Source organism: Megalops cyprinoides, chromosome 6, assembly GCF_013368585.1.
Source record: "Megalops cyprinoides isolate fMegCyp1 chromosome 6, fMegCyp1.pri, whole genome shotgun sequence".
Taxonomy (NCBI): Eukaryota; Metazoa; Chordata; class Actinopteri; order Elopiformes; family Megalopidae; genus Megalops; species Megalops cyprinoides.
The window spans coordinates 39,028,982-39,045,899 of NC_050588.1; the positions used below are offsets into that span (position 1 = coordinate 39,028,982).

General features: G+C 45.0%; 1 protein-coding gene across 1 annotated transcript; it reads right to left on the minus strand.

The window, feature by feature from the left end:
- Positions 1-3,115, minus strand: si:ch211-222l21.1 (prothymosin alpha). The gene is made up of 5 exons (XM_036531629.1): positions 2,924-3,115; positions 1,653-1,739; positions 1,127-1,190; positions 933-1,018; positions 1-755 (listed from the first exon to the last, which is right to left on the minus strand). Exons 1-5 carry the CDS (start codon positions 2,969-2,971, stop codon positions 687-689), a joined length of 354 nt encoding a protein of 117 aa, XP_036387522.1. The 5' UTR covers positions 2,972-3,115; the 3' UTR covers positions 1-686.
- Positions 3,116-16,918: the final 13,803 nt, after the last annotated feature.

Below are 16,918 nucleotides of genomic sequence, written 5' to 3' on the forward strand. Positions count from 1 at the left end.
CTGCTCAGGAAAGGAGAGGTACGCCACTTTAAGCAGCGCCGCTGGGGGGGGGGTGGCTGAGTACCCCCACAGACAATAAAAAAAAAACTGTACAGAGTGTGAAAAATAAGCTCATGAAAATCATACAGACAGACCAAAACTTTCAAGGTTTCAAGAGGGGACGATTACTGTATCTGATCAGTAAAGCCAACAGTTTTGTCATTTACACACAATCAAGTGGACCATTAATGCACATGTGCCATCTGCTGATGTAACTACTAACACAAACAGACAAGGCTGAACTAATGCTAATAACCATTATCCCCACAGTAAAACTTATTTTTGGTCTTGAGTGAGTTTGAGGTCATGTGTGTCTGAACCTTAGAGAGGGCACAGCTGTTAAGAGTGGGCGGCAGCAGGTCAGGTAACAAAGTAGAAAATGTGCTTGATAACTGTTTTATACTTTAGGAAGAGAGCACTGTTCTTTAGAGCGGGCCCCATTTGCAGCAATAATAAAAACTGGTCATACAGGGACCAATAAATAACATTTTACAAAAAAGGGGCCGTGGTGTTACGGGACTCCAGTGCAAATATCTGAGGGGGGAGAAAAAAAAAAAAAAAAGACTCGTCTGTGAAATGTACATAAAACTGCAGCCTGCTCTGCGTCAGGGTGGCTGCGGACAGCCAGGGGAGCGCAGGCTCAGGTTCTAGGCTTTCACTTCAGCTTCTGTGGAGTCACCGTTCTCTGTCTTCTGCTTTTTTGTTTCGGCTTTTTCCTGAGGGCAAAACCAAGCAGTGAGTGTAAGGCAGACAGACACAGGCACAGGCACAGAGTTCACCGGGTGATCATCCTTAAATCCGCTGCATGCAAGCGGAGGGACAGGCTGTGGGAAGGCCAAGGTAAATGCGAGCAACAGGTTTAAACTGGGAGAAGGCGGCAGCTGCAAACCCACCTCTTCTTCAGCTGGGCGCTTCACAGCGTGTCCATCCACCTCTTCAGCACCACCTTCCTCTCCACCCTCACCCTCCTCTCCCTCTCCTGAAACCAATCAGAGACAGAGAATGTGTCAACAGGAAGTGGAAGAACAGCTGAAAAAGTTCTGAGGTCAAGACCTGACATCCACAGAAAGAGAGAGGAGATACTCACCCTCCTCATCGTCCTCCTCCTCATCCTCAGGGGTTTCCTCTCCGTGGTCAGCACCGTTCGTCTTCTGCGGGAGAGCACAACTCAGTCAAACATCTGAGTGGACTGGCCTCTGGTACACGCCCTGTTAAACCACCCAGCCAAAAGCCCGCCCACCATGCCCATTGTTCTCAGACTGAGAAATGAATTTAAGCAACAAAACAGCTCTTTGGTTCCTAAAATCATGTTTTGCAAGAAAGGAAAATTAAATTCCATATAAGAAGCTGTATGTCAAACATAAGTGTAGAGTGTAAGTGTGAAAAAAAATCATTAACTTCTTTGAGATTTCACATGGTACTGCTGGTACAGGCAAAGAGTCTCCCCATTCACTTTCCACAACTGAGTGCTTTCCTAGACTCACATCTGTGCCGTTTCAGGACCCAAACAAAGAGCCCTGGGAGGTGGGGAGGTGGGGAGGGGTCAACCAGACACCTGCGCACCAAGCCACGAGACAAAGGCCTGGGCCACGAGGGAACAGAGCGCCACTCACTGTGCCGTTGGCAGGTGCGTCTCCGCTGCCGTTCTCCTGCTCCACCTTCTCCACCTCTTCCGCGCCTTCCTTCTTCTCCTTCAGATCCTGGAGAAACATTGCACAAGCGTTGGCTTCTAGATCGAGCGCTCCTCGGTTACAAGTCACGACGAGAGGAGTTTGGAAACACTGAGCGGCTTCAGTCTTTCCACCACCCCCTCTTTCCGAAAGAAGTGTGCACTTCTAGAAAAAACCCTCAGCGAAGAGGAACGCGTGGCTATAAAAGCCTCTGCTCTGCCGATCCAATTACAGGCAGGCAGAGCAGCAATCCCCCGCCCCCTCATCATCACAAAGCGGTAGTCAGCCGCCAAATAACGTTAGCTGCGCGACCGGAGTAACAGGACAGGAAACCGAGCAGAGAGAACCGCATCCCATCGGCGGGATGAAACTAATAATACATCAGCTGCTTGAAAAAGCATTTTAAACTCAAGGAAAATCGGGAGGTTAATTAATCCGAAAAAACAGCGAAGTCTGCGCACATCCCACAGCTGCTTGGCACGGCGAACAGACCCGTTTGAGAGACGCTGTTCTAACTTGCCCTGCGGTCGGGTTCGCTTTACCGGAAAAAAAATCGCGCGTGGCTTCCCGCGAACCTGCAGCGCGTGCCCGCCGGCCAGACAAAAGAATTCGGAGAAACGTGGCCCCGCGCGCCGCCTCCTCCACGCAGCGCACGAGCGCTTCCCGCCGTTTCGCAGCGGCTGCGCCGCCTTAAGGTGCGCGCGAGCGTCCATACACCTGAATGCGAGAGGCGTAAACCCGGCACACGGGGAGACACCGGGAGAACTCTCCAAACACAGAGTCCGGTTCCAAAAAGTGAGTTTACTTTCCCGTTTGAAAAGTATCTTGTCTATCTTGGCTGTTGGTGCGAACAAAACGCAACAAATTTCACTCTGGCGGGAAATATATCCTCCAATTGGCTTTCGTACCTAACTAACGTAAACGTTGTTCTGACGAAACGACACCGGTACTTTTTCCTCCACTTGCATCGTACAATGACCAACTAAAATTAACATGATTCGTTATGGAATCAGAAAGGTAATTACACAGTTCAACCATGACTATCACCAATAGTGTAATAATAACTTCTTACAAACGTTACCTCAGAATGTGACATGTATACGGCAGCTAACGAATCGTCCCGTTACGTTGCCATTACTAACTTGGAAAATACACGTAACTTCAGACACCGAACTTAGCTTGCTAATTAGCAGGTTACCTTAATTTAAACCTACCTTAGGTGTAACCTCGGTGGTGGTCGTGTCAGCTGCAGCATCGGCCATAATTATTTTTGATGAGAAGGTGGCAAAAAAATAAGATTAGGATAACTTTTTCCCTGTATTGGATCTGCGACCCCTTTGTCTGATGAGGAGTTACCGCTTCGGAAGAGAGAAGAGTGAGTGAAACAAACTGCCTTCCAACCTGAGAGTTGAACGTACTCCGCTGGAGAGAGCAGTTCGAAGCGATACGGGATTGGACGAAGACGAAAGCTAAACACGGTTTTACGATGTTTCATTGGAGAGATTTATTGTCAATCTTTTCCTTAAAACCCCGCCTTCAAAGCGCCTCCCAATTCTTTCTTAATTGGACGAAGACAGGCGCTAGACATCGTTTTACGATGTTCTATTGGATAAATTTGTTGTCAATCTTGTCATCAGCTCTGCCTCCCAAGCCCGCCCACCAACAGCAGCCTCCCTTTCTGATTGGCTGAAGGCGCCAAGAAGCGTGCCGCTCCGTCCGAGTTAAAATAAGTTTGTCATTTGTCATTGCAGTCTGAACTGTGGCCAAACTCACAGAAACAATGTCTCTATTGGGTAACCACCATAGACCGTTAATGTTATCGCTCAGCCCAGGATTTCGGAGGGGATATTAGACAACCGTTATCATGGTTTAAAGTGACGCTAGCGAATACGAGCACACAGACTGTAGCGGATGCTTGCTGTTTCTCTGCGCACTTACAATTGAAATTGACTGCTGACAAACACGTGTAAGGTTATAATTCACTTGTTTGATGATGCTACTTCCGTAGTCTGGCCGTGTATTTTGGGGTTGAAATGAATATCTAAATATGATACAGTACAATGATTAACACTTTTACAATAACAGTACAGTGAATAACACTGGCTTTGCTATAACGTTAAGATACTGTTTGATCGGTTACTCTTTAGTAGCTTGAAGTGTACATTTGAGCGGACGGAAATCTATAATGGTAGGCTGAAGAATGGCATTTTACTTAAAATCTGTACTTTTCACTAACGATGAACTGAAAAGGTAAACTAGCTACACTGTCGTACTTCGTATTCTTTGTTTCCTGAACGCACTTTCCTAAACCCTCGAGAAGCGAGTGTCAGATTTCATTTTGAGGTGACTGCTGTTAACCATTCATCAAACCACGCCCCCTTTGCCACCGCTTCACCTGGAGCACGTGACACAGAATGATTGATGACTTTGAGGTTTTCCAGGTTGAAAGAAAACGCGATCATACCTCATCGAAGGTTTTTCCCCCTCTGAAACAAATAAATCATCGCGTATAACTGGGTTGATTGAATCATACCAAGGTCACACAGAAATGACAAAAACAAAGATAAGGACAGGATGTAGCATATGTAAGGTTTCTGTTTTGTATTATTACTTAACATTATATTTTAAATGACAAAATACAAAAATAAGATTTGACACCATCCATTCAGCTAGGCTATTTTTTAACCTTGTCATTTGATAGTTTTTGGATTTTTGTCTGCAGCTCAGTCAGTGAGCATCAGTTCAGGCAGTTCCTACATTACAAGCAGTGATTATCACAGTGAGACCACAGCCTTGAGTCTTTTTTCATGACACTTCAAGTTTACAGAGAGAGCATCATTGTGCTGGAAACACGTAAAATACATAAAAACAGAAGTTTGTGGCATTAAAGAAGCACCCAGGCTGATGATGCTGGAATTCAACTGGGGTGACACAGAAGATGAACACTGGCACATGAAGTTAAGCAGATGCAGTGGTGAGCCACATAAATCATTTTTATTTGCGGACTTTATAAGTACATTATTCATCAATGAGAAGTACACAAATCTGAGCGTAGTTAAACAGTATTCATTGATATTTTTTCCTTCCAGAGGTCATTTTGATGAGACGTGATATTTTAGGAAACACCACACTCTAATTAGTGGTTTTTGTCATTATGGCTGCTGTCAGTGTTGTCATGTGCGTGGCCCTTAAGCCGCGTGTCTGTTGTGTGTGTGCGTGGCTGGCTGCCTGCTGGCAGGCTCACGCACACACTGAGAGAGGCTCCGGACTCTTTGTTTATGGCCACTGTTTCATTAGCATGTTTGTGGGGGCCATTGTGTTGCAGATGGAGCCTGACCAGGCAGCTGTTCCATTCAGCACAATGCAGGCCTACCCTCTGTGATGTTAAATCTCTTCATTTCCCCCCATAACCCACCCCCCCTCCAACCACCTATATATATATATATATATATTTATATATATATATAATATATACACTGACTCAATGTGAATCTTTTGCTTCCATACTTTTTAGTAAAAAGGTCATTTTTATTTGGCCCTGCCTTATTGTAGTTTCATTTTGTGTGACAAATGTTCTGTGCATTTTTACACAATGAGGCCTCGTTTGCGTAGCATCTAAATATGGTTGCAAGCCCTTGTTTCGGCTCTTAATGTTCACTCATGGTCCAGTTATGAATGGATCAACAACTACAGTTGTTAGTGTTAGGTGAAATGGGTAGGAACAGCCCTCTGCCCTGCTTGTATTCCAGTGCCTGTGTGCAAACCAGCAATCACAGTGGAGTGCTAGCTGTAGGCGCAAAGTAGGCAACTGTGCAAGTTATATGATAGAATGAGCTTAGCGGCTAGCTGACATCCACAGGGGGAATTTTATTTCGGAGCTAAATGTGAAAAACCCAGCTTTTTCTGTATAGAAAGTTTAAGCTGAATAAATGCCAGTCTGCAGTTCCATAGCCATATCAGCATCCTTGCTGATGAGCTCAGTGTATTGCAGCTTATTAGGAAGACGTGCAGGGATAAACTCTCACAAACCCTGTCTTTTATGACTGCATTCATCATTACTGACAGTGTAAAACACGCTGGCACGCATTTCTTGTGCATAATTCAAACTCGTCTGGAATGAGAGGGAGCTCTTTTCCTTGAACAGATGGGTAGCGTCCTTGCCCCAGTCATATGTGCGTGCATATGAACAAACACACAACAGCACTGAGCTGAATGGGGCCTGACAGAGCTCTCTATCACCTTTGACTCTGTCTTGATTTGACTGTATAGAAGAAAACAACTGTGTTAGAACGGGTGAAAAAGTATGGCGTGGAACTCATGGAAACATAGTCACCGTTCCCCACCGAACATGCCCAACTAAGCCCTGATCTGCAGCGTCTTGCCTGACAGGAAGTCCAAACAGGGGCGACTGATTCGTACAGGAATTGCAACTGTGAGATGGATTACAGGACAGCTAATTGTTTCCATCTCTTCCTCCTCCCTGTGTTTGAGTGAATGTCCAGTAGGGGGCAGCGTGTTGTCAGTTGCACCTCCCTTCGGGTGTGCAGAGGTGACTGTGTTTTGTTGTCCTTGTGCTTGGATCTGATGTGTGTTTTAGTTTGATGAGTGTGGTCACTCAGCCCTCTCTGTGCCTGCAGACGGTGTGGGATCTGGTCGCACTCTGTCTTGAACTGTGCCCATTGTTTCAGCAGCTCAGGCACAGGCCAGGACACAGCTCAAGACCAGGACTGGATTTCCAGCCAGCTGCATGGACTGCTGTGACTGTTTAAGAGGCAAAGTCAGACCCGTAGATTAGGCCTTCCTCTCTCTCATTTCCTGCATGCACTCTCACAGTGATTGCTGGTACTTTCCACCACCCTTGCTTTTGTCATCTGTGTTCTGAAGCTGAATGGAAGAGAAACAGACTTTGAGTGAATGTAGCTGCAATCCTAATTCAACCCAGTTCTTATTCTGTGTAATAAATTTCAAGCCTGTCGTGCAAACGCATTCAAACTGTCTCCGAGCGATCAATAACAGGGGTTTTCTCACAGTGACAGCCTGTGAGCAGCGTGTGCCATTTGGTTTGTTTTCAAAGGAGAGGTTGCTCTGGGCTCCTGAGCAGCTCAGATAGTGAAAGTACAGGCAGAGCTCTGTCACCCGGGTACGAAACTGACTGTGTCATTTTCCGCCAATGACTGGGAATCCTAATTGGTTTCATTTCGCCAGGGATCGGGGTGGTTAGGATGGCCAGGATCCTCTCGTGCTCCACTCTCGACATCCTGGGACCCGTATGGATGCCTGGCCTTTTCCTCCTGGTGCACTCTGGGAGTTGTAGTGTGAAAAATAGTCACAGTTCGTGTATATGTATTTTGTGTAATCGTGGATGACTGTTGACTCATTCATCAGCAAATGCTGAGCTTTATCATGAGTGCAGTGTTGCCAGGGAGACCTCCTCACAGCACACTGCCCTGGGTGAAGAGATTGTATTTTGAAGTAGACACTGAACAGTCAGATGGAGACTTCGCTCTCTGTGTGGGAAAGGACAGAAAACTTTCATTTTCATTTTACTAACACTGGAGGCTTCTTTGCACTTGCTGGCTAACCACATTTAAATGAAAATGGAAAATATGTGTAAAGAGAACTACTGATGTTTAAACATCAAAGTTAAAGTGTAAAATTGGACTGTTGGAGTAGCTAGCTAATATACTGTTAGTTGTTAACTATAGTGAGAGAGTAGACATTTACCTCTATCATGGCATGTGTAACAGTGCATATGAGTGAGAGCAACGACTAAATTGTTCACATTTATGAAGAGCACGACCAAGACTGCAGATGGTCTTGATGCTAAGACTAGTGCTTTGGTGGGTTAGATTATGTTAAAATGTAATTGCAGGAGATGGGTGTGATGACAGAGAGACTTCAGAACAAATTCGTCCTTTCTGTTGAAGTGGGAATGTGCTCCACCACAGAAAAGGCTTCTCACAGTACACGTCTTTACACATGTGCACAGTGCCCTCGCTGTTTGCAAATGAGGACCATCTGGAGCACACAAAGGAGAGGACCACAGCGCACAGACGCTCTCGTCTGTAATCTAGAGCTTACAGACTGCAGCTCCAGACGGCAGTCGTCAGATAAAGACTGTCTGCCTCTCCAAGCATTACTCATTCCCTGTAGCTGGAAAATGAGTGCTGGCAGAGTGGAGAGAGGGCCTTTATGAAGTCATTTCCTGTCATAGTTTTTCTTTTCTGGTGCGCCTGCCACCTTCACTGGTTTCCATGGCTACTGGAACTCCTCCAAATATTGCCTGCTGGTCTTTAGTGGATTCCTCAATGGGAGGAAAGGGGGAGTCTGGGTGGGGGGGTTGGGTTGGTCGAGGGAGAGATGGAGAGAGGGAGGGTGAAACGGGTGGTGGGAGGGAACAGCTCCAGTCCCACATTTCCTTCTACATGTTAGCAAGCGGATGGATTTATTTCAGTACATGTAATGAGTGCAGTATTTTTCACACGAACATGGTCACTGTTTGGTGCTTTTGGTGTTGTTATTGAACATGGTACTATTTCACACTTGGAGCAGGATTCTCCTGTGTTGTAACATTAATAATAATAGTATAATAGTAATAATGACATTTTATTTTCACAGAGATTTCTGCAGACTCGAGGTGTCTTACATGTAAAACACAAATAAGACTATGGCAACTGACTGCCTGTTGTGATTCCTGTCTTTTCCTTTGCTCTAACATGGAAAGAAATGGAGAAATGCAGAGAAAGCTGACACTGGCAGACCTGAGACCGGTAGACCACAGGCTCACAGGTACGCATGCTGAAAAGCTGACAGAACTGTGGAACATGCTTAGCAGCCCATAAATTCTCACAGAGGTACTGACAGTGTTACGCTCAAATACACAAATCTCCCAAAAAACTCTTGCTGACAAAGACACACCTGACATCAGGCACTACACTACATCCTACACTGGATGTGTTGGTGAGCCTCAGAGCTGTGAAAGAAGTGAGTTTTATATTAATTCATAATTTGGGGAAAAAAAAGAATAATCAAAGAATCAGCCCCTGAAGTTACAGTGGATCTGTGTAATTACTATGCAGTTTCACAGCTGTAAGACTGTGGACTCGTAATACAGGCAGGTGACTGTAGGCAGACATGGGACACCCTGTAATATCGACTCAGTACAGACCAGGACACCACATTACAGACACAAATGCAGAGATAAGACTTAAGTCAAACCACTCATCTCCCTCCAGGCAGAGAAATCAGTACACATTTGCTTCCTGGACTGTCTGACAGCCAAAGATCCCGATTGGTTCCTGTCTTGCTCACTGGATCAGTGCGGTGTCTGAATGAGGGAGATTTCTGCAGAGATAGACTCAGACTGCAGCTCTGAATGGCCTCATCAGCCTTTTCCAGCAGACTGCAACGCTCCTGTTTTATAGGGCCAATGTGTGGATGGATATTGCAGAGCATGATCTCTTTTGTTTCAGCACATTCTGAACTATTAAAGAATTTGGTTAAAAAACCCAAAAAAAACCTCAGAGACTGAGAGTGAACAGCTGGAGTGAACAGCTGGAGTGGAGACAGGAGTGTGCAGTCCCACTGCTGACTCACAACAGCAAGGAGTGAGACGGGTTTACAGTCACTCCCAGTGTTATGACCCCAGTTTTACTCTTGGCCTTTGAACTCATCCTTTTTTTTGATATGGGTTCAGTTTGCATTTGCATAATAATGCTTTGTTCATTGTCACTGTCCCGTCACTGTGTGCGGCAGTGCGTCACAGCAAGGATCGAAACGCTCCTTAGCACTTAGTGCTTAAATACCAGCTAACGATAAATGTCTGTAATGCAGCAGAACATGACAGAACTGAAGATGCCTACGAACAAACTGCAAAGATGTGACTTCAGTAATGAAATAACTTCCTTCCTTCATGCTTTGCAATCATATAATCCATTTAAGAGGAAGAGGGGGACATGAGTGTGTAGTTAAAAAAATACGTTAGAAGATTATTGGTAACAGTGGCATTTAACCTGTGTGTCTGCAGGGCATGAGTTTGTTTGTGAACTCCAGAAGAGATTTGACATAAGAAAGAATGGCTTTGATTAAGCAGTGTATACATTGCTGGTTTTAATCTCATGGGTTACCTTGTGCTGGGAGAACGCTCATAACAGCACTGCAGTTTATTTTCTGAGCTTATACTTCTGCAGTGAAACTCATGGCGACCAAAGAGGGAGAAATGACTCCATGCGTACCTGAAACAGCGGGAGATTGAAGGAGTGCAACCTGACCCCCGGAATGTCAGTGCTGGAGGGGAGGAGGGGGTGTGCTGAGGGCAGGGGTCAGGATTAGGAGGGGAAGGGTCAGCGTAATTGGGAAAAGCAGCGGGAGAGCTCTCTGGGCTAACTCGCTTCTTTTGTTCCGCGCAGCGGTGTCCCGCGTGTTCTGAATGGGTTTCCCATGGTGCTGTGCGCGCCCAGCGAAGAGTCAGCGCAGCAGAAATGCGGGTTTCGAATGGGGGAAATGACTGTTAGTGCTGCACACTGTGGGAACATTAATGATGACGGCCGGAGGTGTTGGTGTCTCCTGCCTTCCCACAATCCTATGCTGTATGACTGCCACAGCTTCAGGGACCAATATACTGTATGCCTTGGGAAAGCAGATTTGTTTAGTAAATGATTGCACTGATCTGCAATTAATGAAATAAATCTGATGAGGTTTTATTTTACAGTTTATATCAGTTGTAAATCCATGCAGAACATGATGATAAATTATCATCAGTAAACATGAGGTGTCTGGCAAATGTTTTTTGAGCCCATAATACCTCAAGCACAAACGCAAACTCACTGCTCATTGGATAGTATAGCGATGTGCAGCAATGCTGTGGATGATCTCTCAGACATTGCAGTTTATTGCAGATGTTACTACCCACTGGGGGATACATTGTTTTGTTCAACACATGTCAACGTGTGTCTCAATGTGGCCATGTTATTGAGGTGCTTTTTGCTTCTGGTCATTTGCTGGTTAGGTGGGGTTGAAAGCAGGTAGCTCCAGGTACTGCTGGCTACCTGGCACTCAGTGTGACTAACACTTTGTGTAGTGGAAGCAAGCATATTGAAGCCTTGTCAAAGGAGGAAGGGGGAAGAATGCTGGCCCAACTCAGTGCAATGTAAATGTGCACCCTCCCATGAACTGAAATGAAATCTGAGGTAAAAAGTACACACATCCAGTCAGACAGAGACATTGTTCATGGCAGAAAGATGGTCATTGAGCTGTATTCAAACATAGCTTAGGGAAATGAGCCAATAGATTTGTTACATCAGGTATAATCCACAGCATTTTATATAACAGTAGTAAAACTAAAAGTATAATGGTTGTAATATACTACTGTATTGATTGATATACTACACTAGACTGGTTGTAATATGCTGCTATTACAAATGCCTTGTTTAGCCAGAGCAACATCCTTTCAGGCTCGTATTGATTACCCGGTTGGCAAAGGGACAGATGGCAAGCATCTTCTCCTGGCATCCTCCACCGGTATGGCACAGATATTTTACAGTGGCATATAAGTCATAAAGTACAAAGATAGATAACATACAATATTGTTGTGTAGCTTATTAGCTGGAGAAAGAGTTGTGTTTTAATTACTGTGTGGGAAATTAGTACAATTTAGCATAAATATAAATTATAAAAGCCTGGCAGATTGCAATAATTTTGCCATAATTCACTCAGACCAATTGCAGCTCAATCACTGAAGGAGAACAGAGATTCCTCCTGCAGGACAGTGTAGATCATGGGTGACAGACCAGCTGCGGTGGAGAGAAACGGAGAGAGCGAACAGCGTCTAAAGTCCACAGAGAGAGTTTATATCTGTAACCTGAGACCTCTTAACTGTGCGTATAGTGTTATTTCCTGAATCCTCACCAAAACACCTCCCTCGAGACTCAGTGGGAGTGGTTTGGGTTGGGGGGGAGCCTTCACACCTCAGCGCTGCATCCATGCATCACCTCCGTCCCACTGCACCTCCACACAGCCACACTCCCCACCTCCTCTGGAAATTTCCAGTAATTCAGGGCTGCGGCTTTTCTTGGTATTGTCCGCTCATGTTTTCCTCCTACCTGTTATTACAGTTGACGCTCTCTGATTGGCTGAGTGTTTGTGTAATCTCACCTAAGATACAGCCTATTGGTCAACAGTTCCACCTCCAAGAGTTCTGAGATTGTCTGCCTGTGTAGAAAGCCTTCACAAAAGTTTTTTACACAAAATTATAGACCTGTCTTAGCTGGACTGGGGGAATTAATATGTAAGACAATGAAAATTAATACTTTATGTACAGTAAAACTGCATTCCTTCTAGATAATGATACAGTGTGCTTGGATGAAATAAAATTTTGCATTGCATTTGATCTGGTCAGGATGGTCACCAATTGGGAGATGACTGGATCCGTCAGAGTAGTGTAATATCACCTCACACACTCACCCCTAACAGGATCTCCCTCACTAAGGTTCCTCTTATCATGGGGTGATGTTCTGTTACCGAAAGCCGGACAACACACTATAACAACTGTAATAATAAAAAGTATGTGAATTTGCTCAAATTTAAATCTATGGAGTTGATCGTACCACAACAATAGCTGTAAAAATGACCTTAAATGGTAAGGATACTGTAGGTATCATTGGGATCACTTTTGGTGTTCCATAAATACACTTACATTAATAATATTGTTTAACTAATTAGAGCTATTTAATAAAAGATGCAGACGTTGTGACAGAAGCTGACAACTTCAAAGGAACAGCTTCAAAGGAATTATTGTTCAACAGTAAAATGTTCTCTTTTGTAATGCGGTATTTCCTTTAGCCACATTCAGTTACAGTGGACACGGATGCGTCTAAACAAAAAAAACTAGACGTGCATTTCCGTTATCTTGTAGTGAAGTTCGGTCCGGAAGGACGTGAGAGGTCAGCCCCCTTTCCGCCTCGTCTCTCTCACCCTGATAAACAGTTTGCAACCGTACAGAGGAACAGCTGCTGAGCTGCAGGTGCTCCGCCTGCGTTCGAGCTGCAGTGTGAGAAAGCTGGTGCACACAGCGGTCTCTCACACCGCTCCTTTCACAGGCTGCTGTCTGCTGCTCACTAAAACTGTCACACCTTGCAGTATATAGTAGCTAATTGGAAAAATGGTCCATCTTTACAGACTTGAGTATCTTGTCTGTCTGAAGTGTTAAGCAGTCCGTACTTTTATTTCCTTTATTTTGCCATTTTCATTCACTTGTAGCTTGCTGTTTCGCTACTGAACACACAAAAGAGGCTCTTCATAGAGAAATCTGACTGGACAACTTTTTTTTTTTTTTTTATAATTTCTGTTTGCCAGAGATTGTGCTATTTATATACTGTTGTGCCCAACGACATCCTCCTTTGGCAGAGTTCCAAAAATAGGCCTAATTCTGCCAAGCATGGAGTAACCCTCCCCCAGGGGCCACGCTGAACACTTCCCAGTCCCCTGTGTTTGAAGCGACCTGCTCTCACTCCCACCTGACCGCTCACTGGCAGGAAGTGGAAGCGGGTTTTAAACGTGGCCATATTTTAAAGCACATGTGGGCATTGGTGAGTGGGTGTGTGTGAAGGATTACCCATGAGGGCGTGGGCCGCACCCCCTAGGCCAGCCCCAGGAGTGGGACCTACAGCTGCAGACTCATCCGACAACAACACTAAGCAAAGCAAACATTACACAAACAGGCAAATGCAAATCACCTGAAACAGAAATGACCCGCTACGAAAAGCACGTAATTCCTCATCACATGCGGGCTGTATTTCCTGTTTAAGTATTGCATTTAAATTAGACACAATAATTTGTATTTTGTTGATGTGCACATTAGATTTAATGTTGGTGCAAGTAATCCTTGGTGGGCCTGAGGCATACCTGCTAGTCAATGATAGGAGGTTGTCGTTATGGATTCTGCATTTAGGGCTGGTCTGTGAATAGGGACAGTGTAGCTGTCACCGGTGTTATCCTCCATGTGATTTGTTGTAGTAACTGTGACTAGCATGATACAGAAAATTGTTTTTTTATTATTTTGTTAATTATTGATTTACTTTTCATATCTCTTAGTAAACCACCAGCCATGTAACGTAGAGAAAAATGTAACGGGCCTTCTCAACTCAGCACTGTCTCACATATAAATGGCTTCACAGATGCCAAGGTCACAATGATACAATTAAGCCTGTACACATTCGTGTACACACACACAGGAGCGCACGTACGGGTTATACGTGCCATCTCTCACCCTGTCTCACACAGCAAGATGAGAAGAGAGGGAAGAGGAGGAGGAGGGCGTAAGGGAGAGATGGAGAGAGGATTAGTAAGGCAGGAATGGAGACTGGAGAAGTGGAAGAGTGTGTCAGTGATTGGGTTCTCTGACCTTAGTGACCTCTGACCACATTGTTACGTAGCAACAAAGGGCCATCTGCATGGTAGCCTAGTCAGAGCTGGGAGAGAGGGAGGAAGAAAAAGACAGAGGAGAAGATGGGAGAGGAGAGAGAGAGGGAGAGAGAGAGAGAGAGAGAGAGTTAGTCAGAGAGAGAGAGGGAGAGAGAGAGAGAGAAAGAGGGAGAGAGAGAGAGAGAGAGAGAGGGAGAGAGAGAGAGAGAGAGGGAGAGAGAGAGAGAGAGAGGGAGAGAGAGAGAGAGAGAGAGAGAGAGAGAGAGAGGGAGAGGGTGAGAGAGAGAGAGAGAGAGAGAGAGAGTGAGAGAGAGAGAGAGAGAGAGAGAGAGAGAGAGAGATAGAGATAGAGAGAGAGAGGGAGAGAGAGAGAGGGAGAGAGAGAGAGAGAGAGAGAGGGAGAGGGGAAAACCGGGAGGAAGACAACTTTTGACTGAACACAAAATCAGAGAAACACAGACTTTTGCACTTGTATACAAATTCACACAAAATGTTGCATACTCCTGCTCACTTTCTCACGCACTCTCATTCAATACAACACACACACACACACTCAAACGCACACAAACACTGCTGTGTGAATCATGTGTTTCTTCTGGGTTGTCAGTTTTCCCTTTGTCACAAAGCAGACACAAACCCAGCATTCATACTGTGAGCAGCAACCATGGCTACGATCACCAATGCATGCGTTAGCTAAAGACATGCGCGCCGATGATGCAGTACTTTATAACATGGATAGCACCAACCATGATAATCTGAGACAACCAATAGAAAAGGGAATTCAGTGTTGCCTAGCAACAGCTGTGCTCACCTTTGAGCCATCACTTGAATGTCTCCAGAAGCAGAACTGATTTATGAAATCAGAGATCGTTGCATTGTGGTTTTCAGAATCACGCAGCACACAATGACACTGGGGCAGGTAGATGGGTTGAGGCTGCTGGATTCGGCCGCTGGCAGGTAGGAACGGGTCAGAGACATGAAAGAAATCGCATCAACTGGGCAATCGGGCACTGGAGGAACTATTGTAGGGTCGGTGGAGGTGAACAGGACACCACTGCTTATAATGGACCTAGTGAAAATGATCTGTTGGAGTGAAAGGCAAGTGGGCAGCGATGGTGGAATTGTTTTTACTGCCACCCAGTGGCACATTGAAGACACTTCACCCCCATCCTTCCCCGTGTGTAATCACAAATGTGGAAGGGAGGTTTTGTGTTAGATAATTAGATATTTAGAGGTTTACTTCAAGGTATGTGTTAGCATTGTATTTCAGATTGTATAGTTCTTAGGTTGTGCATATTGCGGTGCATTTAGATGTTGATCTAGGCATGCACTTGCAGGCTCAGAACTAAGTTTGGCACTGATGCTTGTGGATAAGAGCATCTACTAAATGAAAATAATATAATGCAAATGGGCAAATGAGATTTTACAGCAGAGGTCTTAGGACAGCACCCCTATAACTCTCCTGTCTTGCTGAAAGTCTAAATTTTAGGGCACAGATTACACTCTAATCCTAAATTTATCCTTGGTTATTTTCATAACTGATAGTTATGGAGACTCACAATTAATAACTGTTATGATTTTGCTGGGATACCTATTGAAATGAAGTGGTTCCATACATAAATTGTACCTGAGCCTGACATCTTAGGTCACACCTGAAAGTTTCAGGTACCTACAAGCAATGCCAGCTGCATCTCGCAGAAAAGACTGACCGGATTTCACACAGGCCTGAAATTAGCACTGATTCCTTCTCAGCGTCAGGTTTCACCAGTCATCAGGGACTGCCAATGGCCAATGAAAGTAAACATTCAATAACATAATGAGCCAAAAGGAAACAGTTTCCTGCAGCAAGAAGTAGCAGGAACACCATACAACACTAAAGCCGGAGCTGCAGTAAGAGTATAAGAGCTTATCTGATCCATCAGCGATCACCTATCATTACAAACAATGGAGTTGCCATAAGTGGAAAGCAATAGCCAAGCAGCTTGATTTAGACAGGACTCTTTGTTTTCAGTGCTGTATGACCGTACAGGGAAACTTGGGTGACACTTTTTTTTTTTTTTATTATTAATAAATAAACGCATATGATAGATTTGCATCTCAGATTGCTAGCAGAGAGAATCTCAGTTTTGTGCTGTAGTAGAATAGTTTTCCTCTGGGATTTTAAGCGAGTTCCCACAGGAAATCTGTACATGTGTGGGCCTGTGGACACAAAGAGCGCGAATGATTTTCTGATGAAGAAATGTTTGAAAATGAGGAAGTGTGTGTGTGTGCATGTGAGCGGGTGCCCAGTGGAAAGCTGGACTCCTCCCTCTCTTTACCTGTTTGAAAGTAAACACTGCCCTCTGATTGGTCAAAGCAGGCTTGGCCCATGCAGGAGAGGGGTTGCCTAGCGATGAGCCAGTATGCCGGGGGAGGCGGGGGGAGGGGAGACTGGGTGGAGGCTCGGGCTGCACCAGTGGCAGGCAGACAAGGAAAACACCGGGCACTGTGCCCAAATACACACTACAAGGGGCTGGGGGGAGGGGGGAGGGAGAGAGGGGGAGGGGGGGCAAGGAACCGCTCAAAAAGTCATGAAACATTCAAACTTGGGGTATATACAGTGCCTTCTATATTTATTCATACCCCTGATGAATATGTAATCAAGAAAATAAACAGAAATGAAGGGCAACGGGTAAGAAGGAGTGATGGGAGAGAGGTATCAAAACCAAGTGTTTGGTAGGTTTTTAAAGTTGCTCCCTGGTGAGTGTGTGGGGAGAGGCTTTGTTTTATACAGGAAGTTGATATAAATC

Excerpts from the sequence above, each read along its gene's own strand:
- si:ch211-222l21.1 (XM_036531629.1), bottom strand. The coding sequence starts at position 2,971 with ATGGCCGATGCTGCAGCTGACACGACCACCACCGAGGTTACACCTAAG. Across the intron at positions 1,740-2,923 it reads CCACCGAGGTTACACCTAAG|GATCTGAAGGAGAAGAAGGA; the intron begins GTAGGTTTAAAT and ends ATGTTTCTCCAG. Across the intron at positions 1,019-1,126 it reads GGAGGAGGACGATGAGGAGG|GAGAGGGAGAGGAGGGTGAG; the intron begins GTGAGTATCTCC and ends GATTGGTTTCAG.